Source organism: Podarcis liolepis (assembly GCF_965112155.1).
Source record: "Podarcis liolepis genome assembly, chromosome: 3".
Lineage (NCBI taxonomy): Eukaryota > Metazoa > Chordata > Lepidosauria > Squamata > Lacertidae > Podarcis > Podarcis liolepis.
In genome coordinates this window covers 15294555-15322440 of record NC_139557.1, presented here as the reverse complement: position 1 = coordinate 15322440, position 27886 = coordinate 15294555, and the positions used below count along the sequence as shown (strand labels likewise).

General features: G+C 41.9%; 1 protein-coding gene across 1 annotated transcript; it reads left to right on the top strand.

Moving 5' to 3' along the window:
• Positions 1-566: 566 nt before the first annotated feature.
• ETF1 (eukaryotic translation termination factor 1) lies at positions 567-27493 on the top strand. Its single transcript, XM_083493804.1, has 11 exons — positions 567-897; positions 1140-1270; positions 15399-15574; positions 15658-15797; positions 18109-18247; positions 19246-19436; positions 20509-20638; positions 22543-22698; positions 23130-23194; positions 23325-23472; positions 25630-27493. The coding sequence occupies exons 2-11, from the start codon at positions 1185-1187 to the stop codon at positions 25710-25712; spliced, it is 1314 nt and encodes a 437-aa protein (XP_083349930.1). The 5' UTR covers positions 567-897; positions 1140-1184; the 3' UTR covers positions 25713-27493.
• The last annotated feature ends 393 nt before the right edge of the window (positions 27494-27886 follow it).

Sequence of the window (27886 nt, the reverse complement as noted above, 5' to 3'; positions counted from 1 at the left end):
AAGCTACAAACACGAGTTTGACCAAACTGCGGGAGGCAGTGGAAGATAGGAGGGCCTGGCGTGCTCTGGTCCATGGGGTCACGAAGAGTCGGACACGACTAAACGGCTAAACAACAACAAAAGGAAAAAATTCAGAGGTAAAGGACCCTCTATGCATGTCTACCCCTGGCTCCACTGAATTCCATGGGAGCAAGTCTTAATCAATGACAGCAATTACTGTTAACTGGGCTCCCTGATTTAGCAACAGAAACTTTGGGGAGGGTCTCCTTCCAGCTTCTTCCACACGTCGACGTAGCAGATGCTGTTGGTCCACCCCGCCCTGCGGAACTCGTGGACGCTGCTCCACACGTTCCCCCCAAAACGCGTGCGCGTCTCCTTTAAAGGAAACGCACCCTGACGCGAAAAAACGTCGCTGACACGGACAACGCGAGAGCCCCGCATCCGCCCTGCGCGACCTCCCCCATGGCAGCAAACTACGCCTCCCGGCATGCCGCGCGCTGCGGAAGGCGTGACGGAGCTGGTGAGGTGGGCGGCGCCTCCTCCGCGGAGCCACCCAACGGAGAGGAAGCTGGGCAACCAATGAGAGGAGGAGAAGTGGCGGAGAGTGCTCTCTCTCCTCCGCCACGCGCACGCGCGTTCTCCATCCTTTCCTCCCCCTCTCACGCTGCGTGCGTACGTGCGGGGACCGGAACTGACGTCAGGAGCCCCATGTGAGGCGATTGCAACACATGCAGCGCGGAGGAGAGGAGGAGGAGGAGGGAGGGGGCGCGAGCGAGCGAGGGAGGCGGAAAGGAAAGGAAGGAAGAAGCCGGTCAGCGACGTCACAGGCGCCGTCGCGAGGAGCCCTTCGCTGCCGTCCGGAGAAGGAAGGGAAGGGAGGCGGCGGCGAGGCCTGAGGTAAAAACGCGCGCGCTCGCCCGCCCGCCCGCCCGTTCTTTCGCCTCAGAGGAGCGCTTGGCTGGGCTTGTGGTGGCCGCACTCCCGCGGTGACGGGAGACCGGGGTGGGCCTAGCCTAGCCGAGCCTGTTCTGGGAGGGGACGGCTTTTACTTTTACCTCAGCCGAGGCTCCGTTCTCATTTTTTCTCTCTCTTTTTTCCCCCTCTCTCCGTGCGGCGGCCTTGGCGGTTGACTCGAACAGCCGCAGGAGGGGCGGTGGAGGAGGAGGAGGAGGAGGAGGGAGAAGATGGCGGACGATCCCAGCGCTGCCGACAGGAACGTGGAGATCTGGAAGATCAAGAAGCTCATCAAGAGCCTCGAGGCGGCTCGCGGGTGAGGGCGGGGAAGGGCCTGGGGTGGGGGTGGAAGAAACCTTCAGTTTCGGGTTATAAAAAGGGGGAGGGAGGAACAGGAGTCGCTTCACCTCCCCTCCCCAAAAATAATAATCGCCTCTGTATAGAAAGCTTAAAATTTCAGGGAGAAAGCCAAGCTGAAGTATTCTCTGGCCCCCCCTTTCAAAACTGGGTTGGTTCGCTCCTGTATGGAGAACTATTCAGTCATGTGGATGTCACCTGTGTGGAAACCTTCAACTCACCCCCTTTTTTTCCAGACAGCTATAAAGCGATTTGGTCCAGACATATGGGTTGGGTCCCTCCCCCAAAGAGTTAGCCCCCCCCCCCCCAAGATAGTGGTAGGCCTTTTGTTCCTCTTGCCTCTGTTTTTGGGAGGCCAAGGTCCATATGGAGCTACAGGTGCATAGAAAGCAAAGAGAAGGCTTGTGGGCTTGTCCCACTTGGGCACCTAAGAAGAGAAAGTTGAATGTTTTTTGAGTGCCCAGGTCCCAACCTTGAATCCCCAAACAAGGAATGTGAAGCATGTGGGTTCCTGTGACTTGGGCCCTGCTTCAAAGGCTGTATTTAGCTTTGTCTCTTGGTATCAAGAGTCATCTTACCCCCACCCCATTCCCTGCATTTCGTCATCTGGAGTGGAGACATTCCACTACTCTTGGGTTTCTTTAAATTTTTCCATTCTTAGTAGAGAGGTGTATATAGGTGAGGTGCAGTTCTCTGCCTTGTGTTGTCTTCGGCTACATTTTTCCACTTCCACTGAATTACATGCTATGGCTTGCTTGGTAGTCACACTCACCTGTGAAGCAGGAGTGACTTTAAAAAAACCCACACTAGCGTCTTTATATAGAGATTAATTTTGAGCCAAAAATGCAGCCTCCTGATTATAAAGCTATGTGTCCTTATTCAGTTTTCCTTCCATTCTCACTGTATTGTACACATTTGGAGGACTATTTTTTGTGCTTAGTTTTTCCTAATAAAGAACCGTAGTGGGGAATGAAGGCCTGCAAATGAGATTACCAGGGTAATAGTAGCCTTTGTGGCAGTTGTTTTTATTTCAGAGCTCTGAAGTTTTCCATGCACTGAAGAGAGTGGGAGAGTCTCATTTTATACTGGTTGGGAAGAACAGGCCATGCCTATTTCCTCCTCCCTACATACATGGATGACTTGGGAGAGGGGAGGTGCTGTGCTTTGGTGACTAAATTGTCTCTCAAGCCTATCATGAAGTGAGAGTGATGCCTTTCTTCTCCTGAATTATCTGTGTGCCAGAGGACTTGGGAGTGGTGTGAATTTAGTGGGGATCACAAATAGTGGCTCACTATAAAAGCCAGCCAGAATTGGTTGGCCCTTCAGGGGGGAGACTACTTAGCTATAAATTCCATGCATGCCACCTGCTTATTTCTGCATTACAGGGGGTTGGACTATATGAGCTTTCAGATCCCTTTCAACTCTATAATTGTATGATCCTATGATTCATCAGCTGTCAAAGAAGAGCAAAGGCCAGACCAATTACCCTCCTAGATTCACATGGGAGCTATACATGTGCCACTTTGCTGTGTGTTTTGTGGTGGAGTTAAATCAACCCCTCCAAAAAAAAAATGTTTTTGCCCTTGTAGGTATTTATGTACTGAGCTGAAAGCATGTAATACGACAGACAGCCTGGTTTGGGGAAAAGGCACATGGTACCCACACTTGAGTGCTCTGTTCATTAAACTCTTGCTCTCATTTTATAATTAAATGAAGTTAGCGTTTGCTGTGTGACTGGACAGGTTGCTAGACATTAAACTTCAGAACTGATATGCTCTAGTGGAAACTTGTGCAGGTTATGCCTGTATATCATTAGTACATTCTCAGAAACATTTTTCTTGATACCTCACTTTGTATATGCCCAGCCTCATAGCTCCGAATCCAAGTAGAATATTTGCTAAAAGAGCTGGACACTTTAGCTCTTCATTATGGATTTATTGTACCTTGTTTGGAGTCTATAGTTAAATCCCAGTGGTATAGCTGATCTAGTAGTCTGATTCAATGGCATCTGCTAATGTCTAACGAGAAATCACTGGCTTTTTTCACCATATTAGGAATTATTCCTCACACAGAGAGTGCAAGCATTAATTTTATATGCAACCTTACATTTCCCATGTTGGAGGATTATGTGAAACATGGAATCCACATGACAGAGAGACATGCTTCTGATTTCTGCTGGCACTTAATGTGCTGCCACTGAAAAGAAGTGTTCACTATTGAACATGTGTCAGGGAGACAAGGAATACAAATTGTTTACAAGTTCCAAGTGTTTATAGCAGCCTGAGAAGTGAGGTGGAAATTCTCTTAGACTGTAGTAGCCAACGTCAGGATACGAAGTGCCACAGACAGTGTCTCGCACAAGGAAACTCCCTCCTTCTGGTGACAGACATCTAAAAAGCCTTCCCGAAATTTGAAGTGCTCTGATGCATGTATACTGGGTTGCCTGGATCCCACCCACTGGTTAATTGTTGATAATGAGAATTTCTCTGTTGGTAGTTGATTGGATACTCTTTCCAGATAGTAAACTTTGATAGCAGTCAAAAAGCAACATGAGAAGGTCTGCTTATCGTTGCTAATGCTTGTTGTACTGAATTTTAGGTTGCTGAGGCTTCAGGTTGACATTTCTGGAGTATGGTGTTAACAGTCTCACAAGCAAATAATAAGGGCAATAGTGTGTGGTGTTTTTTAAAAATAAAAAACGAGCTGTGAAAACTAAAGCGTCGAGAAGGAATGATCCAGGATGGTGTCTTTCAGTGTGTGGAATGTGCAACACAGCACTGAGACTTTAGAAATGATTGTGCATATCTGAAGTAGGAGCAGCTTCCAAAACACCACATGTGGGATATTCTGTCTATGAATTTCATTCGTTTTTTGTGTGGCATTGCATACTCCATATGGCCTCGTTGCCATGTGTCAAAATTTTAATAAACATTACATTCTAGTAATGCGCCTGATTAGATTTTGCTGCTAATTTGGGGAAAAGGCTGGAGGAAAACTGTTGAGGCTCTGAGTTTTGAATACTGTGTACATGGTCTAGTCTTTCCCCTGCCCACCTGCCTAATATTCTTGAGTGGGTCTCTTCCCCAGTCTTCAGAGAGTAGCTGGAAGTGGGGAGGCAGAAAAAGGTCTTCCTTTCCTTCCACTCTCCAATTTTAATCTAAAATCTTAAATACAGTACTGTGGCCAGAGTTCAGAAACTGTTTGCGCTAATGAAATTCCCTGTCACAAAATGCACCTAGAACAATGGGAGTTTTGAACACTGATCATAACCTTTCAGTAAGTATTACACCTGGTATGTTTATAAAAAGAAAAAGCCATGACCCTAAGAAGACTCGAGACAGATCCTAATGTTAATTTTTCAAACTCTGGCTTTTAAAAAGACATGTGTATATATAGCTGAGGATAATTGCATAACCTTTTGCATGCTGCTGTGAGTCCTGCTTTGAGGAATTTGACTTATTGTTTGTGGTGAACTTCCTGAACTTGTACCCTGCTAAATGCAAGTTAGGATTAAGATTATTGTTGAATGTGCTGTGTCTTGTGGGAAAAGCGTTTCTCATGTCTCTTTACTTTACAATTTTCTAATGCCTAGCAACTGGTGTTAGGGTACAGATTACTGCAGGAGCGAAATGGTCTCTCAGTTTACTGCATTCCAAAATGTGGAGGTTTAGATTAAATAGGAAACTTAAAACTTTTTTGGCAAGTGGAGATTCTTGATAATCTGCTTTTTGAAGTCATCCACCCCAGGCAGCCCAAAGCATCTCTGGGCTTTGTATGTGGCATTGGTTACCGTATTTTTGGCTCTATAAGACTCACTTTTTCCCTCCTAAAAAGTAAGGGGAAATGTGTGTGCGTCTTATGGAGCGAAAGCAGGCTGCGCAGCTATCCCAGAAGCCAGAACAGCAAGAGGGATTGCTTCTTTCACTGCGCAGCGATCCCTCTTGCTGTTCTGGCTTCTGAGATTCAGAATATTTTTTTTTCTTGCTTTCCTCCTCCAAAAACTAGGTGCGTCTTGTTGTCTGGTGCGTCTTATAGAGCGAAAAATACGGTAATTATCATACCATGCTGATTATTTTGACTTCAATCAGCTGTTGGCAACGTGGAAGAACATTGCAGGTTTTCTTTGAAATTTTTTGACAAAAATTCAAGTGTGTTTGGGGGGGGGCAAGTGTAGAAAAGATTGAGAGAATTCATGGGTTTAGAATCTGAAGGCGATTAGCTATTGTACTGCTTTGGAGAAGATAAAACACTTGTGTGGTTGTATATCATGAGCTTGCCTGCTTTGCTTCTCCCCTCTTGCCTGTGGTAGAATGAATGTTTATTATTACTGCCAACCAGCCAGCACACACACACGTGGTATAAACAATCTGTAATCCCCGGTTTAGCGTTGCATTCAATCCAGAAATTGTAGTTCGTTTCACTCCAAATAAACCACAATAATTGATTCAGTCATAAGGCCAAACCAGGGGTCTTGACTTGCTTCTCCTGTGTAGTGGATTGTGTGGATCAAAGCTGGCGAGACAAGCAAAGTCCATGCCCCAACAATTAAGATCAAACAGTAATCCTATACTAAATTTCTGTTATTGCACACTACTGCTAGATAGGCAGTATATTACATCCTGCTTACTTTAATCATTACATTCGTCATTGAGACTATTACCAAAGGAGCTATAAAACCACAACAAATAATATTTACTGCTTGGATTTAACAGTACAATTGTTTCAAATCTTATACAATCCTCTGTTCCATTAAGTGGTCCAATAAACAATAGCCTTTCTCAGGAGTACAAATACTGGACTTTTAAAATTGAACAGCTTGAAGAAGCTCCAACAATGACTGAACAGTAATCCAAGTATAAAATTGGTCATCCACTTCCAATACAATCCACTACCACCTTCAATACATTTTTGTGTAGGTATTAAGAAATCACATGGAAATTTTATTAGGTGGCCTGCTGAATTTGGAGTGGGACTGTGGCAGATGTAGAAGGATAGGAAGCCGTACAAAGCACTGTAGTCCTGACTCCTGTGATCCTTTTTTATTCTTTCCACACATATTCATATATCTGAAGTACAGGGAATGTCTTAAAGTTTATGGAACGCAGATCTCCAGAACAAAAGAAAAATGTATCGCCTCTTGTTGGGAATTGCCAGGTTGCACTCTTTATTTTCCAAGAAGACTTCAGAGGATAGCGGTTGGACTTGGGAGTTAACCTATGGGGAATTGCACAGTTTCAAATTGGCTCCTATGTTCAGTATCTATATAAAGCTACTGAGAAGGACCGTCTGGAGGTTTGGAGTGTGGTGTCGTTGAAGTACTAAAGACACCCAGCTCTATTATACTCCTGTGACCCAGAAGCAACAGTGGTATGTCTGATGAGAGTAAATAAGCTTGAATCCAGACAAACACATTCTTAAGCCTTCTGTGGGACCTGTGTGCATGCATTGGGGGGGGGGTGTTTTCCTTTGAATGGAGCTGCGTTCTACTTGAAGCACCAGGTACTGTTCTGGACCAAATTTAGTTCTGGATGCCCAGGTTGTACCTTGGGCCTTGCTGCCTTTTTGTAGATTAAACTATGCTCACACCTAGAGAAGCAAGATCTAGGAAGTTTAATATACTCTTCTTGATTCGAGATGGTTGGAATTAAGTGGCATATAAATAGTTGAAATAAATTAGCATATTGAAACTTGACATGGAATTTATTCCAAAAACTGTTTGGAAGATATAATGAATACGGACGTGGGTACTGAGTTTTTAACTAAGATTATTTATGGAGAGCCCACAACTTTGCTGAGGAAGCTCCACTTCTTGCAGATTCACTTCAGGATGCAACCCAGCATGGCTTTTAAGTGGTGAGGGGGAAAGCATCCTACATTTTTTCAAGGCTTTTCTTTGGCGCCTGTAACTCACAATTTCAGTGGGGGTTATGCTCCAGGGCACCGTGCATTTAAGTGAAATTGGGTTTATTTGGAACACCATTGCAAAAGCCTGCAGACACCCTGTGCTGCTGTTTTTTGTGATTTTTTCCCCGGTCATTTCCAGGTTCAGCTCATGAGCATAGTCGCATACATATTGGATGCGCCTAAAACAGTCGTTGCCTGTACTCTTGAGTTGCCCAGCACTAGGTTTTTTTCTTTTCTTTTTTTTTGCCATTTGATTGCTTTGATTAGAAGCTTGCAGGATGGTTGTTACATTCTGGTTGTGCTTATCTGAGCAGAAACCACATTAAGGTGCATGCTGATAGCCTAGCAGATCAAAGCTTTGGACTCTTACAAGGCTTGGAGCGGGGAGTTGAAATTCAGATATTTAGAAGAGAAAGCCATAAACATAAGATGGGGAGCCATGCTGAAAATCTGTTTGTCCATAACAGCCTTGGCCTACCTAGTGCCCAACTTGTATGATCACCAGCATGGCTGTGCTGTCACATGAAGCCTCATTTGGAGAAGACGTGTGTTCTCTTCACTTGAAGTGCCACTTATTTTTAGTATGAATACAGACTGCTCTTTTGTCTGCCTTCGGAGAGTCTGGTCTCACTGGCTGATGTAGTTGCTTCCTTACTCTTCCATAGAGGAGCTGCATTACCTAATGTTTTTTCCTGTTTAGTGCTGATGGCAGGAATTATCTAGCATGATGTTAGCAACTCTTTCGGAATGCAACTTCCAAAGTGACCCTTCTCAACCAATTGCCTACCCTTTCTTTCATATTTATTTAAATATTTATGAATCACTTGTAATTATATATCTCTAAGTGAGTATATACTCACCTCCATTCTTCATTGTGCTTTTAAAAAATGTTTTATTTTACACAAGCAATAGGTTGGCTAGAAAACCTAAAAGCTTAGGTTTTGGTATTAGTGTGCTTAACTTGCACATTTTGGAGTGTCAGGAAAGTAGGCCTCGTTTTTGTGGGGAGCTTAATGAGAACGTTACATCAGAGACAGATCCTGTGCTTTTGTCTTTAAATAAAGATTTCCATTTGTGCATGAGCAGTTTTGTAAATAAAATGTTCTACCTTGGTCTATGTTTCCCAGAATTATTTTGCCAGTGCCTTCTGTTTATATCATATCTGAGGGTATCCAGCAAAGTCCTGTTAGCACAATAATTTATGTCTATGCAATGGGACTTTGTATCGCTGTGCTTCCTCCCAGATCTACCCTGGAGGGTTGGGGAGAAGCCCTGAACGAATTAGAGAGGAAGAAGTAGGCCTTCTGCAGAGATGGAAGTCTTTGTGTTAACAGGATGGCTTTGTTGGAGACATCTCAGTTGTGCACTTAGATTGTACTCAGACTATGACTTCACCATGTGCCTACTCTTGTGTCTGTTGCTTAACCTTTTCATTATCACATTATTCCACATTTCACTTCAGACCATCTTAGCATTTCATGAATCTGCGCCCCTTTCTGTGTCTTCATAGTGCATGTTGAGGTGGGGAGCTTCAGTGTGCAGTCCTCTGGGCCCAGGATCCACCAGTTATTGCCGCATTATATATCCCTAAGGTGGAGGTAGAAAGGGTATTAAATAAAAAAACATTGCATTTAAAGCATTGGGTTGTTTGGGATTTTTTTATATCATGCTAGGTCTCCACTGACTTAGATCAGGAAAATTTTAAGTCTTAGAACATGCTCAGATGCTTTTCGTTTAGTTGCCCAGAACCATGGGCTGGTAGTTGCATAATGGAAACTTATTTCATGAAATAGTTCAGGGGCTCAGAGTCTTGCAGAAATGCTCCCAGTCCAGCAGATTTCTTTATTGGCCTGTGTAGCCCTGGGCTCCTACCTCTTCTGTAAGATGGCCTGAATTATGCTGTCCACCATGACTTCCAATATGTTTTGAGGAATATTTACATCTAAGAACCACTTTACTAAAAAAAAATGAAGCTGTGTTAATTCTAATCTACATCACCACTCTGCATCCATATATTAGAACACATATTTGTAAGTATTTGATGTCCATCAGCGTGTGCATACCACTTTTGTGAAGCCCTTGCTGCTAGATTATTATTTTTATCTAATATAAAGTACCTGAACTTTTCAAAGCACCATACAGATATTAAAACATAGGACTGTTCCTGCCTACAGCCTCAGATTCTAGTAGACAGTATACAAAGTTTGAGAAGGATGGGGTTAGGAAAGAAAGCACTGGATCAGTTGCGCATTCTGGCTGACATTAATCTTATTCTAGAACCTGAGTAGTTTGTGTTGCAGAATATACTACCTGCCCTCAAAACACTTTTCAGTGAACAGAGTAGCTCCAGAGAAAAAGAACCATTTGTCATTGCTCTATAGATTTATTCCTTAGCACCCACAACAAGCTTTGCCTAGGGTGGAGTCAAAACACCAGTGTGTGTGATTTCAGCAGCTAGGCAACTGCTATAGTGGCCTAGTAACCAAAGTGGGATTGGAGTGTTGCTGCATCAGCTGTTTATACAAGCTTCCTGTTTGGCTAGTAAATTGGCACTCACTTTGTCTCTCTAATGATAATCCATATCCTAGCATGCGTAAGTTGTGAGAGCAGTCATTTGCTCTAGTGACTGTACTGCTCTGATGCGCAAGAGAACTCCCAAATGTGTGCACTGTATTGAAATATTACCCATATGCTCTTGTGGAAGTGTTGAACTTGGACGTAAGCGACATAGGTTTAAATTACTATTGGTGAAGCTCCTTGGGTGGTTGTGGGGAACCCCTCAGTTGTGGAGCAGTAAGAAGTGTGGTTTTGTACTATAAAGTGTTTTGAAGCCGCATTTTGGTAATCCATATAATGACCTCATGAGCTGTTACTTAGTCATTTGTTTCATAATTTAATTATTAAATAATAAGCGGTGCTAATTGCATTTGTATGACTGCCCAATAGCAAATGTTCTCTTGTTGGCTCATAATTTTTTAAAGAAATGCGGTATTGAAAAAGCATAAATGAATTCTGGCGGAGAAAGTAGAAGAACAATTAACATAAATACGCAATAGAACACAAATTATAAATGGAGATGCCCAGATCATTAAGCATATGTTGTTTAAAAGAGCTGACTGCCTAAAAAAAAGTGCAAAAAGACCACAAGAATGATTCTAGGCACATTTCTCTGGAAAGGCTCTTCCTTAACTGAGCTGAGGTATGCTTCTCCTGGTTTTTCACTTGTGACACACACGGGGGCAGGGGGGGGAGAAAGAACAATTTTGGTCCTAGAAAGGCAAAACATTATTTGTGGTAGTTTCTAAAGATATTTTACCATTAGCCTGTGTTGTAATTGTACAAATTTTCTGCTATCTTAGCATGATAATACCCAGATAGCCTGAGTTCTAGTTAATCAACACACAGTGTTTGATTACTGAAGCCAACTGAGGATTCCAAATCGTCTGAATAATTGACAGTATTCAGGGATCAGTTTCTAGAGCACTAAAACTACGGTATGCTGAAAGTTAATCTGAATCTTGATTAAGACAGCACAGATCTGTTATCATTCCTCTTGATCACAGTTTGTGCTGATAAGATATTTAACCAGCAGATGGCAGCAGTGTATTCCACGAGGTGGCAATTGGTATCCTTTTTTAAAATGACATAAGGAAGTGAAAAAACCTTACTGTCATTGAAGTGATTTTTCATTGCATCCTTGAGTAGTTAGATGTAGAAATTGGCTTGTACTGTATCTGAGTGGAAATTAAGATAAGATAAAAGGTCTCCCCCGCAACTGAAGTATATACTGATAGATTTGGAAATTTTTGAAAAGTTAAAGAAACTCGACCTAACTGTAGAATAATGTGGTATGGTAGAGTACAAACTTTTTAAATGGCTATTCTAACAATTAGTATCTTGAAGTCACTGAAATTAATTTCATGGAGTTCCTAATCTAATTAGCTATAGCAGTAAGACTGCCATGTAGTTTTAATACTGTCTGCACCTTGTCTGAACTACAAAACACATTTTAGCACCCTGCAGTATAGGTCCAATATGTGGATGATTTCATACAACTTTTTATATAAGATATAAATTTATATAAAGTATCATAAATGGTCTTGCCTTAAAAAAACAATCTAACCCGACACAGCTAAATCATTTACTGTACTAGTCTCACGGTATAGGTCAGGGGTCTGCAACCTTTAAGACAAAAAGAGCCACTTGGACCCATTTCTGAAGGAAAAAAAACCCTGGGAGCCGCAAAACTCATCATTATAAAAATAACTTTTTTGTCACTTTTATTATTTGTTTGACCCCTCAGAATTACTCCTCATAGAAATAAACGTTAAATTAACAAGTTACCTTTTTTGTGTGGGTGTGTTCTTCACTCCCCTTCAAAACAGTGACCAGCGTACATGCCCCCTTTCAATGCAGTGACCAGTGTACATGCCCCTTACAATGTAGCGGGTGGGCGGGCGGGAAGGTGACGTCGGGACGGTGCGTGACTAACCCATGCGACGTCACAGCCTGTACAGCACCCGCCACAGTGGGGAGTGTCGGTGCGCACAATGCGCCTCCTCCCCTCGCTAGTATCCGTCCCGGAGCCACGGCAAAGGTGTAAAAGAGCCACATGCGGCTCCGGAGCCGCGGGTTGCAGACCCCTGGTATAGGTGCTGTAAAGTGCACTACAGTGAAAATCCACATACAGTGAGCTGTTAGAACCAAAGACCAAGCTACTATCGAGAATGTATAACTTGCTGCTTAAATGGAACACTCAGGACGAGACAGTTAAATCAGCCATGATAAAATGGGCTCAAGACATTGGGTACAATATTATGTTTGAAGACTGGGAAAGGTTATGGACCACCGGTATGAAATTTACGGCATGTAACGCCCTGAAAGAAAACATTATGAAAATGATATACAGGTGGTACATGACCCCAGTCAAACTTGCTAAGATATACCATTTGTCTGACAATAAATGCTGGAAGTGCAAAGAGGCTGAAGGGACATTCTTTCACCTTTGGTGGACTTGCCCAAGAGTGAAGGCCTTCTGGGAAATGATCTACAACAAGTTAAAAAAGGTGTTTAAGTACACCTTCCCTAAAAAACCGGAGGCCTTCCTCTTGGGTATTGTCGGCCAAAAGGTGTTAAAGAAGGATAGAACCTTTTTTATGTATGCAACCACAGCAGCAAGAATTCTTATTGCCAAATATTGGAAGATCCAAGATTTACCCACACTGGAAGAATGGCAATCGCAATTGATTGACTATATGGAGTTGGACGAGATGACTGCCAGAATCCGAGATCTGGGAGAAGAAGCAATGGAGGAGGACTGGAAAAAATTCAAGGACTATTTGCAAAAATTTTATAAGTTATATGAACTATAAGATGACGCATGACTTGGAATGTTAGCCCCAGCAATGAGAGTGGAATATAGATGAAATTGGATAATACTATTGAAAGAATCAAAGTTTAAATGGTTAAAAATGATAATATGCTTTGCTTTTAGAGTAAATGGATAATAAGGGATTTAAACTTAAATTGCAATTGAAAATACAAAAGAAACACATGAAACAAGGTTATAATTTGCTGATAAATTTATTGTTAACAATGCACTGTGCGGGAGATGCGGGGAAGCTCGATAGAAAGTTGAAATAAGTTGTTGAAATGGTTTGGTTTTTTCTTTCTTTTTTCTTATCTTTTCTCTTTCTTTCTTTTGTTTTACCTGTAATTGGAAAAATGCAATAAAAATTACTATAAAAAAAAAGAAAAGAAAATCCACATACAGTGGTGCCTCGCAAGACGAAAAGAATCCGTTCTGTGATTCTCTTCGTCTAGCGGTTTTTTCGTCTTGCGAAGCAAGCCCATTGAAGGATTAGCACTATTAGCGGTTTATCTGCTGATCGGATCAGCTGATAAGCGGATTAGCGGCTTGGGGGGGGGGAGGGAAAAACCAGCAGGAACTCGCAAGACATTGTCATCTTGCGAAGCAAGCCCATAGGAGATTCGTTTTGCGAAGCACCTCCAAAATGGAAAACTCTTTCGTCTAGCGAGTTTTCCGTCTTGCGAGGCATTCGTCTTGCGGGGCACCACTGTATCTGAATCAAAAGGAGTAGGTCTGGCATCTTCCTCTGTCCATCATAGCCAATGTTAGAAATGGGATAGAAAAGCTAGGAGCCCAAGCATGAACTAATACACAATTCACATAAGTGACACATTTTTAATATCACATTTTTAACAGAAATTGTTAATACATGTTTGGTGTTTACAGTAAAAAATATTGGTAGCACACTTCAGTGTCCGAAACACACTACTCTTTATTGTTAAACTCCTTAAATTTTTGTCTATCCTTAACATATACTTTGAGGCTTCAAAGCACATACATTTCAGTAATCCTTGAGTGTCAGCCAGGCACAACAAATGGCACCCATACATTTTAAGATGCTCTCAAATGGAGAACCTTTAGGTGCAAAATGTGCCTGGTGCCCTGCTAGTTTTGAACCCTGATTGTAGCTGTGATGGTTGGGAGAGCAAAGACATAAAAGGAAGGAGTGTTACCTTAGTGCTAGTAACTGACATATTGAAAGCTTGTGTTTTGTAAGCATGGTTAAATTTTTAGCTGCTACATTTTTAGTGTACTAGAAATTTTCTCTTCCCCAATAGGAGGGTGTGTGATCTGTGTGGGTTAGTTGACAAGGAGGAAGTGGAGATTTTGGGGGGTGGAATGGGGGTTGTGCTCCTTGTTTAAACAATTCAGTAAACTAAAAAAATGAAAATGACTGAAGCATGTGGTGGGCTTGTCCCATTGTTAGATTTGCATTTCTGGCTGCCTTTATGAGTCTTTATCGTGGGTTTCCCTTCCATAAAAATGTGGAACTCCCATATGTCAGTACATTCTATCCTACCTGTGTAGGCTTGCTCTCTTATTGAGTACAGGCTACTTGTTACGAGTCAGACTTCTTGTCTTAAATTCAGGGTGAGGAGAAGTAAATATTGTATATTCAATTTGATCTAATATCTGGGGTGCTTGAACTATGCATCTTGTTTTGACTTTGTTGTACAGCTTTCCTAGCAATCTTGCTAGCCCCTAGCACTTAAGGCAAACAGAATAAGTTGCAGTACAAATCTTTTGCCAGGCTTTTAAATGTCAGGTTAAGACTTTTTTTTATTTACTATAGCATTTTTTAAAATTTCTATACTTTGGCATGTTTTGTGGTTTTATCTGTTGTCTCTTGGGCTACATTTTATTGCATTGAGAATGATATGGCTCACTGCTGTGACATCTGATCCAGTGAAGGGAGGTATAGAAATGTGTTAAAACACATAAAACTCCCCCCTGTGTGCATTTGGAAGCTTGTTACTATCTAAGAGATAACATTTTTCAGAAAATAGCACTAATAGAAGTATGCAGCCTCCAAAGGCTATTTGAGTTGCCCATTCTCTTCTGCCCCTTACATTGGAAGGAACCAGCTAGGAAGTTAAGGCATTAATGCCTCATAAAGGACATAGACTTCAGGGATAAAAATACCTGAAGAAAGATTTGGTATTTCTCAAGATGCAGTAGCCTCAAAGTTTCCTTTACCTTCTGGGTTGGTCATTTCAGTTCAGATAAGGCAACTTTAAAGGCATAAGAACTATTTCTGTTTGGAGAAAAGGTATAGATTGTTGGCTCAAAACAAATCAGAATAAAAAATGTGCTTCTCATAAACATTCAGAAATTGTGATGAAATTTTTAAATATTCTTACCATAATTATTAGGAACTCTCTAATAACTGGTAGAACTTCCTTTATACAAAGACCAGAAGCACAAAGAAAGCTGTGGGAGCTGACTTTGTCATTGAGTCTTTATAACAGCTAGACTAGTATGTTCTAAGAGGTAGCCTGTTTTAAATTGTGGGGTGGTAAGCTTCAGTTCACAGCTTGATTCTGGAACTGCAGATCAGGTGAGTTTGACCAAGAAGGCGTGCCTGCTATTTCACTGTATAGAACAACCAGTTTGGTGTGTACATAGGCTCATAGTAGTCCTGTGGTCAGTATAAGCAACTGGCCTGCATGGAAGGCCTTACTTCCAAAAGGATTTTGCAAATAATGGAAAGAGAATAAGTCCTGAACATCTGAGATTAGTTTTGGGCATGCTTTCTTCCAGGCTTGAAGTCACACAACTTGTGTTAACATAGTTTCTTTCCCTTCTTCCCTAGCAATGGCACCAGCATGATATCATTGATCATTCCCCCCAAAGACCAGATTTCACGAGTAGCAAAGATGTTAGCGGATGAGTTTGGTACAGCATCAAACATTAAATCTCGAGTGAATCGCCTTTCAGTCCTCGGCGCCATTACATCTGTACAGCAACGGCTAAAACTTTATAACAAAGGTAAAAAGTTCTTCTGCTTACTTTATGAATAACTTTGTGCTCGCTTTGGCATCATCTAAGGTTGCACCCTGTTCTTTTTACAGTACCTCCAAATGGTCTTGTTGTATACTGTGGAACAATTGTGACAGAAGAAGGAAAGGAGAAGAAAGTGAACATTGATTTTGAACCTTTCAAACCAATAAATACATCGTTGTATTTGTGCGATAATAAATTCCATACAGAGGTAAGTGTCATTTTGCATTTCTAGCCAGATTGTAAATTTGGCTCATGATAACTTTGCTCAGTTTGCAGTATGTTCATGAATAGTTATCGTATACAATGTGTTGGTTACTAGATGTTAATTATAACAACCTATTTCTGAATTCAACATACACTTGTGCATTTTACTTGAAAACATTATTTCCTGTTTCTGTTCACATACAAAGATACTAAGCAAGGTTGTTTACTTATACATCAAGCGTCCAGACCTTTCCAGAAACAAAGGCTGATAGCATCACAAATGTTGGGCTCCAAGTGTTCATTTTTGTCTGGAAGGTTGTAAATGTAATTGTGAGCTGAGCAAATTGCAGACATAAAATGCCAGACCTCGCAAGTGATTTCAGTGGACTGTTCCAATGAGATACGGGGATTTTTTTTCCTGGAGTTGAACACTGTGATTTACTAGGCCTTAGCTTCCACTTCAAACACATAATTATAGATAAAATGTGTGATAACTATTGTGTTATTTCTTAGCCCAGAAACAATTCTGATTCATTGGCTAATTTTTCCAGGTAACCATTGGATATCTGGTTTATTCAGAATTGTTATGCAGCAAGGGGACACCATTTCTTGATCGGCCTGTGAACTTGTCATGTCAGTGATGCCCAGATCAATTAATATTGGTGTACTGTGTTATGCTCAGAGTTGGAAACTGAGATATGAAAGCTAGGAGCTACATGGCACCTTAAACCTAGGTTATGGGCGCAACAATGGAATGTCTAGGCGTGCTTTTTGTATAACAAGAATACAAAGCTGAAAATGAATGAACTGCAGCTAAAATATTATGTTCATTTTTCACATGTCCTTCCCCTGCCCCACCCCCCTAATATTCTTGAGAGGGTCTCTTCTCCAGTCTTCAGAGAATTTCTGGAAGTGGGGAGGCAGAAAAGGGTCCTCCTTTCCTTCCACACTGCAGTTTTAATGTGAAATCTTAGGCGCAGTACTGTGCCCAGAGCTCAGAAGCTGCTCTCGGTAATGAAATTCCCTGTTGCAAAATGCACATAGAACAATGGGAATTTCAAACACTAGTTATGCTCCTACTTTTCTGGGAGAAACGCTGCATTAGCAACTGTTGTGGGGAAGATGCAAAAACAGTTCCCACTTCTCACATATTTGGAGAAATTCAACATTTTTCTGATCATTGCTTCAGCACAAACATTTTGACTTTCCAGACCAAAAAATCCCACCCTCTCCTTCCCCTTCATTCTGTTCCAGAAATTCTCCTGACGCACAACCCCCCCCCCCCCCCGAGCCATTGGGGGGTGGGGCAGAAGCCCTGTTGAGCAATTAGAAGGCTTTGCTCAGGGCTTTGATTCGTGGGACTCATTCCTTGAACCCTGCTCAGTGTTTCCAAGGTGTGCAGCAAATATCATTGGGAAAGGTCTGGTGTTTGTGCGACACCAGTTCAGACTGAAAGACTTGAACTTGCTTTTTCTATATTGATCTAAATAAAACAGTAACAGTATGCTTATGGTTCCTTTTTAATATACATTTCGGGCAGGTTTTTGCCAGTGTTACAGCCACCTGCATCTCAGAACATATTTGTAACGTCCAGTTCTTTCATATGGTGTGCCAGTCAGTGGAGTTGAGAAAGGCTTTTAATAGCTTAAATTGTTGCACACCCCTAACACTGTTTCTAGTCAAGAATTGCCAAGTTGGCCACCTTGGGCTGGCCATTCCAGTCGAGCCATATTGCGCCCGTGCTTGTTGCTTGAGCTTTGATGTTCCTGTTTGACACTCACTTACTCAAACAATTGCTGATTGCCTTAGGGGAGCAATTAATTGCAGGGATGGCACAAAATGCAAGCTTCAGACTTCTATTGTGTATAACTAATACATTCTCCATCAAGCACCAGTTAGAGCCTTTTCTGTTTTGTTGCTTGCTTTTCTTTTCCCTGCCACAAAATAATGCACGTTTTTTGTGTAGAAGTGTTTTTATTTGCTACTTACTCAAGCTGACTTCTGATTATTTCCCCTTACTTAGCTTACACGTCATCATAATCAGAAATAACTTGCTAACAGTTCTCTCTAGCAAGCTTAAAGGGATGCTGCACAGTGAGCAGTGACAGTCCTAAATTCAAAAAGGCCCTAGGTGAACACAATTAACTTGTTTTTTTACATGAGTTTGAAGCGAGTTGATTCTCAGAGTCTAAAAGGGATAAAGGCATTCCTTCAGGAGAACATTCCTCCTCCTAGATTGATCATATTGATACAGACTTTCCATAACTATTGAATATCGTAAGTATAACACTGGCATCTGCTGCATTGATTTTCAGGCCCTTACAGCACTACTGTCAGACGACAGCAAGTTTGGTTTTATTGTAATAGATGGTAGTGGTGCACTCTTCGGAACTCTTCAAGGAAACACCAGAGAGGTGCTGCACAAGTTCACAGTCGATCTCCCAAAGAAGCATGGTAATGTGTAAAAATAGCTCAAGAATTATTAATAGTAGATAGGACAAAACATGGTTTATCAAGGAAAGAGAAGATGATTGGGAACATTTGTAAGTGGCTCTGTCATGTCATTTGGAAGGAGGGATATTGCATACCTAAATTATTGTTTTCTATGCTATTTGGGTAGGGACGCAGGTGGCGCTGTGGGTAAAGTCTCAGTGCCTAGGACTTGCCGATCATATGGTCAGTGGTTCGAATCCCCGCGGCGGGGTGAGCTCCCGTCTTTCGGTCCCAGCTCCTGCCCACCTAGCAGTTCGAAAGCACTCTTAAGTGCAAGTAGATAAATAGGTACCGCTTTATAGCGGGAAAGTAAACGGTGTTTCCGTGTGCTGCGCTGGTGCTGGCTCGCCAGAGCAGCTTTGTCACGCTGGCCACGTGACCCAGAAGTGTCTCCGGACAGCGCTGGCCCCCGGCCTCTTAAGTGAGATGGGCGCACAACCCTAGAGTCGGACACGACTGGCCCGTACGGGCAGGGGTACCTTTACCTTTATGCTATTTGGGTAACTTGAAATGTAGTAATACTGTAGATAGATACAGACCAGCATCCCATTGCTTAAAGGCTTTGTGATTTTGCAGAAAGCTGCCATTGCACTAATAAAGCAGTCAATCGACACAGCCAGTAATAGTGCTTTGTGCAGCAAGTATGATCACTAAATAGGCTTGGCTTCATGTGATGAGCACTATCCACGATGTCCTCACACAATAATGCTGTTGTGGTCATTGCAGTTGAGTCATAATTTATAATACTCTGCCTTGAAACAAGTGTTTGTGAACATTAATATAGACGTGTATTTTGTGTGAACTTGGTTATATGCTTTGACAAACATGTGGTCCAAGCACTTCAAAGTACATGAAAGAATTCTAAAATATTTGGCTTTTAAAAAAATGGGGGTAGGGGAAAAACTCGGGGATGGAAGCAACTTTCATTATTGCTGTGCTTTTACCTCTGTCTCTCAAAGGAAGAGGAGGTCAGTCTGCCTTGCGTTTTGCTCGTTTGAGAATGGAGAAGCGGCACAACTATGTAAGGAAAGTAGCAGAAACAGCTGTACAGCTGTTCATTTCTGGCGACAAGGTGAACGTGGCTGGTCTCGTTTTAGCTGGGTCAGCTGACTTCAAAACTGAACTAAGTCAGTCAGACATGTTTGATCAGGTAAATGGGGATTTTGGCTGATGGAGAATTGCCCATTTGTAATGAGGGACTGCTTTCTGCTGTTGACTTGATACAGATTTTAGTACTGCTTCTAATGTGATATTGGGCTTTACACTTTTAATGATGATAATTCTAATTACAGTGGTACCTCGGGTTACATACGCTTCAGGTTACAGACTCCGCTAACCCAGAAATAGTACCTCAGGTTAAGAACTTTGCTTCAGGATGAGAACAGAAATCGTGCTCAGCAGGAGGCCCCATTAGCTAAAGTGGTGCTTCAGGTTAAGAACAGTTTCAGGTTAAGAACGGACCTCCGGAACGAATTAAGTACGTAACCAGAGGTACCACTGTACTTAACCCGAGGTACCACTGTATCTATATGAAAACTTCTCTGAGGTTATTGACAAAGAATAGTATAGAGATTTATTCAGTGAATACATAAAATAAAAAGAGGCACTGTTAACTCTGAGAAGAACAGATGTGCAGGCACTAATGTTCTATCATGTGACCATTGAAATCATTCAGAAAATTCTGTCTAGATCTGGGTGTTCGCCAAATGCTACCCGTGTATTTGCACTTTGCACAATCAAGAGGGTTTGCAAATTTACTCTTGAAATGATAGCAGAGTTATTTGCTAACCTTTTTTGAGGGTGGGAATTTCACTGCCTTCAAGGTGAAAGCCTGATATTAGTTACCCAGATTCTCCTGATTTTAGTATTGATAAAGTATGAGGCAACCTCATTTGCAACCAGAGGTTCTGTTAACTCCACAGTGTAAAACTATAGGCTTCTAATTTATTTTGGTGAGCAACTTTCAAGCATTGGCCTGATTTCAAAAGCCCTTTGCAGGCTGTTAGTTCAATTTGTGCTCTTCCCTCTCCCCCAGCAGTCCATTGGCCTAGAGGTAAAAAGAGAAGGGAACAACCACAGCTACTGGTTTTGACCCCAACAGCTGCTGGCTTCTGGCCCCCAACATACCACACCCAAGGGAATGCTGCCTTCATTCAACAGACATAATGGTTGCTCATGCCTGACGCAATGTGTCTTCTAACACCACATCTTTTTATTTATAGCGATTGCAGTCCAAAGTACTAAAGCTAGTTGACATCTCATATGGTGGTGAAAATGGATTCAATCAAGCAATTGAATTGTCCACTGAGGTCCTATCTAATGTGAAATTCATTCAAGAAAAGAAACTAATAGGTATGAATAAAATACTATATTTAATCTGTTATCGTAAGCTGACACTCAATGTTTTTGTAAAGCACAATTTTGGGAAGGGTGTGTTGCCTAGTGGGTAGAGCAAGGGGCAGGCAATAGGTTCTTTAGGATCCCAGTGGATGGAAGACTGGCAGACCTAGATAAAAAAGAAAGTGGTTTATTAAGTGGTTCATTAAGTTTATTAAGTTGTTTAAGCAAGTATTACAATACTACAATACAGCAACTAATAAACAAAAGAAGCCGTCTAGCAGTTACATATCGTACTCACTAACCAGTTTCACTTAAGATACCAAGCCAGAAGTGCAAGAACAAAAGGATATTGGGGGAAATAACTGCAAAGGCGAAGTTTGTGGTTCATCTCATTTGCTGCGGAGCCCCCGGGTGCAGCAGATCCTTCGCTCAGTTGGTGAGACCAACACTGACCATTCACTGGTAGAACTCAGTGCAAAGGCTCGCCAAGCCTCTGAAGTCAGGCACTTAAATAGAGGCTTGCAAGCATGATCTCATAGCAGGTCCTCTCTTATCTGCTGCAGTTGGCACAGTGTCCATCCTCCCTCTGTTCCCAGTGATGAATCAAAATTAATTGTCTGTTGTTGTTTGAATTTATATACCGCCCTATACCCGGAGGTCTCAGGGCAGTTCCATGGCTGGGCCAACTACATGATGATAATAATAATAATAATAATAATTTATTATTTATACCCCGCCCATCTGGCTGAGTTTCCCCAGCCACTCTGGGCGGCTCCCAATCAGTGTTAAAAACAGTACAGCATTACATATTAAAAAACTTCCCTGAACAGGGCTGCCTTAAGATGTCTTCTGAATGTCAGGTAATTATTTATCTCTTTGACATCTGTTGGGAGGGCGTTCCACAGGGCGGGCACCACTACCGAGAAGGCCCTCTGTCTGGTTCCCTGTAACCTCACTTCTCACAATGAGGGAACCGCCAGAAGGCGCTGGATCTCAGTGTCCGGGCTGAACGATGGGAGTGGAGACGCTCCTTCAGGTATACAGGACCGAGGCCGTTTAGGGCTTTAAAGGTCAGCACCAACACTTTGAATCGTACTCGGAAACATACTGGGAGCCAATGCAGATCTCTCAGAACCGGTGTTATGTGGTCCCGGCGGCCACTCCCAGTCACCAGTCTAGCTGCCGCATTCTGGATTAATTGCAGTTTCCGGGTCACCTTCAAAGATAGCCCCATGTAGAGCGCGTTGCAGTAGTCCAAGCGTGAGATAACTAGAGCATGACCGCCAGTTGGCTTCTCCTCTCCTCAGGCCAGCTGTCAAGTCCTCTGATGTATAGCACATCTGATGCCTAATTCTCATGAAATAATGAAGTGAGGGACAAGTCCTTATCTATCTGATGTATAGTCCTTATTATATTGACAGATAGTGACGTCTAGTGTCAATTCCTCATCATATAACTATTGTTATTCTAAACAAGCCAGCTTCATAAACCACTGTTTGAAATTGGCATGTTTCAAATAAACCATAGTTAAGACTAACCACAGTCATTCAGATTTGAGCAACCCAGCAAGGTGTTGGATTCCTCCTTGTAGCATTGCTGAAAGGGGCGGGAAGCAAGTGAGATTGAAGCTTACCAAGACCCATTCTTGTCATGCTAAGCTATGGTTTAGCGTGACTTCTGAACCAGGTCAACAGGGTACATAACCTGGTAACTATGAAAGTGTCAGTGAGTCAACTGTCCATGTACTGCAAAGTAATTATCTTCCACCTTTCTGAACGTAATCAACGTTGTCTCCCTGATGTCACAGCAGTGCGGTGATCTTCGTGAAATTTAGTTGCTCTTGTGTTCCAGTCTGCACTGATTAAAAATATGTATGACATGTTCATTTCCATCTCTCTTGTTTTCTTTAAATGTAGGCCGATACTTTGATGAGATCAGTCAGGACACAGGAAAATACTGTTTTGGTGTTGAAGACACTCTAAAAGCCTTAGAAATGGGAGCAGTAGAGATCCTGATAGTTTATGAGAACCTGGATATAATGAGATATGTTCTCCATTGCCAAGGCACAGAAGGTACGTAGCTCCTACCTACACAAATATTGGGATCTAGGGGAATAGGAATTGTATGTTAACATGGGTAGATCACAATGTAAAGCAGTTTGGCTCTTAGATGTGCTCACACTGATGGCATTTAACGACACATCGAACATATACATTCTCTCCTTGAAGAATATAGGTGGTCCCAGCTTCTAGCCAGTAGCTTTCTCACACATCCCCCAATATTTTTTGGCCCAGCTTGCATTCTAGTTGCACCTTTTCTCCATAACGTTCCAAGTATGGTGACTGGGCTAAAAATGCCTCTCCACAAAAATTGATGTTCTAGTTCCCTGAGCTTAATAACATTTGGCTTTTCATTTGTCAGGTGCATGTGCAATCTGATTGTCTTGGGGAATTTTTACTAATATGCCTCTTAAACTTCTCTCTCTCTCTCTTTCCCCTTACAGAGGAGAAGATTCTCTATCTGACACCAGAACAAGAAAAAGATAAATCTCACTTCACAGATAAAGAGGTATTTATGCAAAGTCACATCTTTTTCGTACGTTAGCTGCGAAGCAACCTAAGACAGTTGGCATATTAGCTATTGATGGAAGTACAGGAAATCGATTTGCTTAGCAATTCTCTTCCATTTTCATCTTTAGACTGGACAGGAACACGAGCTGATAGAAAGCATGCCTCTGCTTGAGTGGTTTGCAAACAACTACAAGAAGTTTGGAGCCACGTTGGAGATCGTGACAGATAAGTCACAGGAAGGATCCCAGTTTGTGAAAGGATTTGGAGGAATTGGAGGTAATTGGAAAGGGGAAATGGCAGAGTGGTGTGTTTCTTGTAATCCACAATTGCAGCACCCTACATTACTTTAGTGAATTCTTACAACTGTTAAATATTATTATTATTATTATTATTATTATTATTATTACTACTACTACTATCCCGGCCAGGGCCGGGCTCAGGGCAGCTAACACCAAATATAAATTACAATAAAATGTAATAGGGAAAAAAACAGTTACCGTATTTTTTGCACCATAACACTCACTTTTTTCCTCCTAGAAAGTAAGGGGAAATGTCTGTGCATGTTATGGAGCGAATGCCTGTGGGTGGCGGGGGGATCTGCTGCAGTCGTGAGCAGAGGATCCATGATTCCCCTTCCTTCCCTCCTCTGTGGTTACAAAGCATGGATCCTCAGGATTTTTGCATTGGGCTACTCCAAACTCACTGTCAGATCACATGTCTGTGGCCACAGCATGAACCACAAAAATCATATATCTACTATTTCGTTTAGAATATTTTTTTTCTTGTTTTCCTCCTCTAAAAACTACGTGCGTGTTATGGTCTGGTGCGTGTTATAGAGCAAAAAATACGGTAATTAAAATATGGCTTAAAATACAGCTTAAAAATGCAGCCTCATTTTAGTAGTAGCCCATAAATCAAGACCATAAAGGGAGGAAACATCAGATATTCACCCGAGCCAGCTATCCATGCTGGTCCTACATGGGCTAGCAAAAAAAACTATGGGAAAATTTATATACCGAATCCCATATAAGGGGTCAGAGTGAGTCTAAGTCGAAGGCCAGGCAGAACAGCTCCGTCTTGCAGGCCCTGTGGAAAGATGTCAAGTCCTGCAGGGCCCTGGTCTCTTGTGACAGAGCGTTCCACCAAGTTGGGGCCAGTGCTGAAAAGGCCCTGGCCCTAGTTGAAACCAATCTAACCTCCTTGAGGCTTGGGACCTCCAAATTGTTATTTATGGACCTTAATATACCAGGAGAGGCGGTCCTGTAGGTAAGAGGGTCCTAGGCTGCATATAAGTATCTATGTTTGAGATAGTTCATGCTGCTTTGTGATAGCTCAAAGTGATAATAGAATAATGAGATTGCATATTCATGAAAACAAATTCAGATTCAGTACAGATCTGCTGTATCTTTATGTCCACCTTCCCTCATGGATGCTTCCCATGGCCCTATCTTTCATTCCCAAGTCCGCTAACAAGCTTTTCAGGATAATCTTGGAGGAATTGCAGCATAGAGAGGGACTTATGTCCCCATAAGGGGACACAACCTGTAACCAGGAAAGGGGTATGGTTTTCCTTGGGGCAGTATGTCCTGTATGCTCCACCCAGAGCAGAAACCGTACATTCTACCGAGCACAGAGGGAATCGGTCTACAAGTAACTCATCTTACAGAGAGAGAGAGAGACCCGAATAGTGCATACACGGACACATCTCTGTCAGTATTTTATAACCGATGGAGAATAACTTAATGTGATAATTTCCCAGCACTCTTGTTGGCTGCTGGTGAAAATGACAGGAGTTTAAAGGCTGGGTTTGGTTTTTTTGTTTTAGTTATATTGTAGATATATATGAATCAAAACTTTTAAATGTGAAAAAAATAAAAAAATAAAGGTTACAAAAAAGAAAAAGGGGGGACTGCTTCTTCATCTGAAGGCAGCCCTGTTCAGGGAAGTTTTTAACATTTAACGCTGTATTGTTTTTAATACTTGATTGGAAGCCGCCCAGAGTGGCTGGGGAAACTCAGCCAGATGGGCGGGGTATAAATAATAAATTATTATTATTGTTATTGTTATTATTATTCTTCGTTTGCACATACAGTATAGGCTCGTTCAATGTTGGCTTCTCTCACTACAGATAACAGGCCTTTTATTTCTCAGAATTGAACCCCAAATTTCAACTTCAGTTGGGCCAGACTGTGAATGCTTGCTTGTTAAGGCTGGAATAATTCTTTACCACCTCCTCTGACTTTAGATTTGTCTTGTCAGTCAAATGCTTCACTTGAAGAATTCACCTGCCAGCTTATGCACAGGTCTCTTCCCACCTTGCAGCTTTACACGGGTCTTTCCGAGAAATGGAATCAATAGAGGTGGAAAGGAAATATGTACAGTCGTCTGTACAAAGTGTTTGTAACATCTCCCTTCTAACGTTTATTTCCAAAGGTATCTTGCGGTACCGAGTGGACTTCCAGGGAATGGAATACCAAGGAGGAGACGATGAATTTTTTGACCTTGATGACTACTAGGTAGTCGACCTGGGTCTGGCAAAACGTGCCTCACCCCTCCAGCATCCAACCCAAGGAGAAAGCTTGCGATGGAATACAAAACAGATCCCTGCCTTAGAATTGGAGTTTTTCCAGAACTTTATCCAGAACACCGGGTTTAAAAGAAGAAGAAAGAAGCAAACCCTACTGATTTGTCATAGTGTCAGTACAGCAGCAATCTACTAAGTTTCTATAATGCCATTTTGGACTAATTAAAAAAAAAAAATCCCAGTTTTTACTTTTACTTAATGGTGAAATTGGTTGCTCTTGTATTTTATGAAAATGATTTTTTTAACCTTCATGCTACATTAACTGCTGTAAAACCTTCATTTGAAAAATTAATAGATTATACTGGTTTGTTTCTTAAATTGATTGGAGGCAATTAAGTCGCTGCGTTTTGCAGTGAGACGACCCATTTACATGGCGTTCTTGGCTTAGACTGCGGAAGAAGAACCTTAGGAGGTGCACCCATTGCTCTTGGTCTACAGGGGTGGAAGTAAAAGAAATTGAACCCTTATGGCATGCCAGCTTTCAAAGGTGCGATGTGTAAATTCAGACAGCCTGGGAGCTCCACCCATTTTAATCTTTGACTGCAAAAGCGCTGCTTGTTTCAATCAAGAAGTATGTCTCATTGTGGCAATCAAAATGCCAGGGTCTCGGCAGGCTTGATTGGGATTATGAGTCGTGTGGCCTTCACTCTTCCCTCTTGTCAGTCAATAAACAGTTTCCACAAGCAAGCTAATGCTTCTTATGCTTGGTTCTATTCTTTACTAGGGTTTGGGAGGTGTTGTTTTTTTAGTTCTGCTTTGGGACTGCATAAGCTGCCTTGGTGTGAGTTAACATCAAAATTTCACAAACTGCTTTAAATGCAAGTAGCTAGCAAAATGTGACTGATGTCAACCTTGGCACTGGGGGCTGTGAAGCAGCTGTAGAAATTAGCAAGTTCTCTCTTTTTTCAGAAGCTTGGCGCCAAAGGTTCACTTTAAACACTGTGGGATGGCTCACGCAAGGCAGTTAGCTCACTTTCCTGAATCCCCCTGGGACTGTCTGGTTTTCTAAAGGATACTCTTGATATTTTAGTGCCTAGCTGTGTTCACATTTTCCTCTTGTCCTTCATGTATTGGTCAAACTCCCCAGCTGGCAAACTTTGCATATCGTTCCAATAATCCTGTCTCACTTGAACTGGAGGGCGGGTTTGTCTTACGTAAACCTCCTCACAGTGTATTCTTAAAAAGAGGTCCAAAATGACTTTCTGTCAATGTGAGCAATAGAATTTGTATCTTTTTATAACTCCGCAAGCAGGCAGTGTGTGTGATTGTCCACAAGAAGTGTTCACGTAGGGTGAAGTCTCTTCCAAAAGCAGTACACTTGGATTTTGCCATTGTAAATGGGTCTGCTGTGACATGACAAGAGCAGAAAAATTGGGTGTAAATTTACATTTTTTGAATATACTGCTTGTTTCACATTTAGGGTATGCAGCTCCTTTTTTTGTAGTTTTATTTTTACTATTTAAGTTTGGAAATGATGCCAAATTTTTGTATCTCTTTAATCAATGTGTTATATCTGGTGATATATATTGCATTATATATTGATGTGTATATCAATATATACCGATATGTATTACACTTACACAAACACATTAAAAGGGTGAGAATCCTAGCCTTTTGCATACTACATAGCCTCTTCAGAGAGCTCCCAAGCAGTGATATCTTGGTGTTGTGATGTACAGAATGGAGAAGAGTATTAAACCATATTTAAGAATATACCCTGGATTCCTGATTTTATTTGACTCGGGGAAGGATTGCAATAGTGAGTTACTATGAACCAAACAGTAAGATTGGCTAGTGCCTGATACTAAACAATTGCACCAGCGTATCTGTGTTTCCCAAACTTGAGTCTCAAACTGTTTTTTGGACAACAATTCCCATCATCCCTGACCACTGGTCCTGCTAGCTAGGGATGATGGGAGTTGTAGTCCAAAAACAGCTGTAGGCCCAAGTTTGGGAAACACTGCTTTAACACACCAGCATATTGTTGCTACCCAAGTGAACACCACTAAAAGCTAGATTTTAAGCATATATTGGCTGGTTGGTCTTCCAAACCAAACTACTGTCTCAGAATACGTCGATGCCAAAATGGGCTCTGACCCAGAAAAG

Coding starts and splice junctions, on each gene's coding strand:
- ETF1 (XM_083493804.1), top strand. CDS start 1,185: ATGGCGGACGATCCCAGCGCTGCCGACAGGAACGTGGAGATCTGGAAG. Junction 15,798..18,108: donor ATAATAAATTCCATACAGAG/GTAAGTGTCATT, acceptor ATTGATTTTCAG/GCCCTTACAGCACTACTGTC. Junction 19,437..20,508: donor AGTCAGACATGTTTGATCAG/GTAAATGGGGAT, acceptor TTTTATTTATAG/CGATTGCAGTCCAAAGTACT.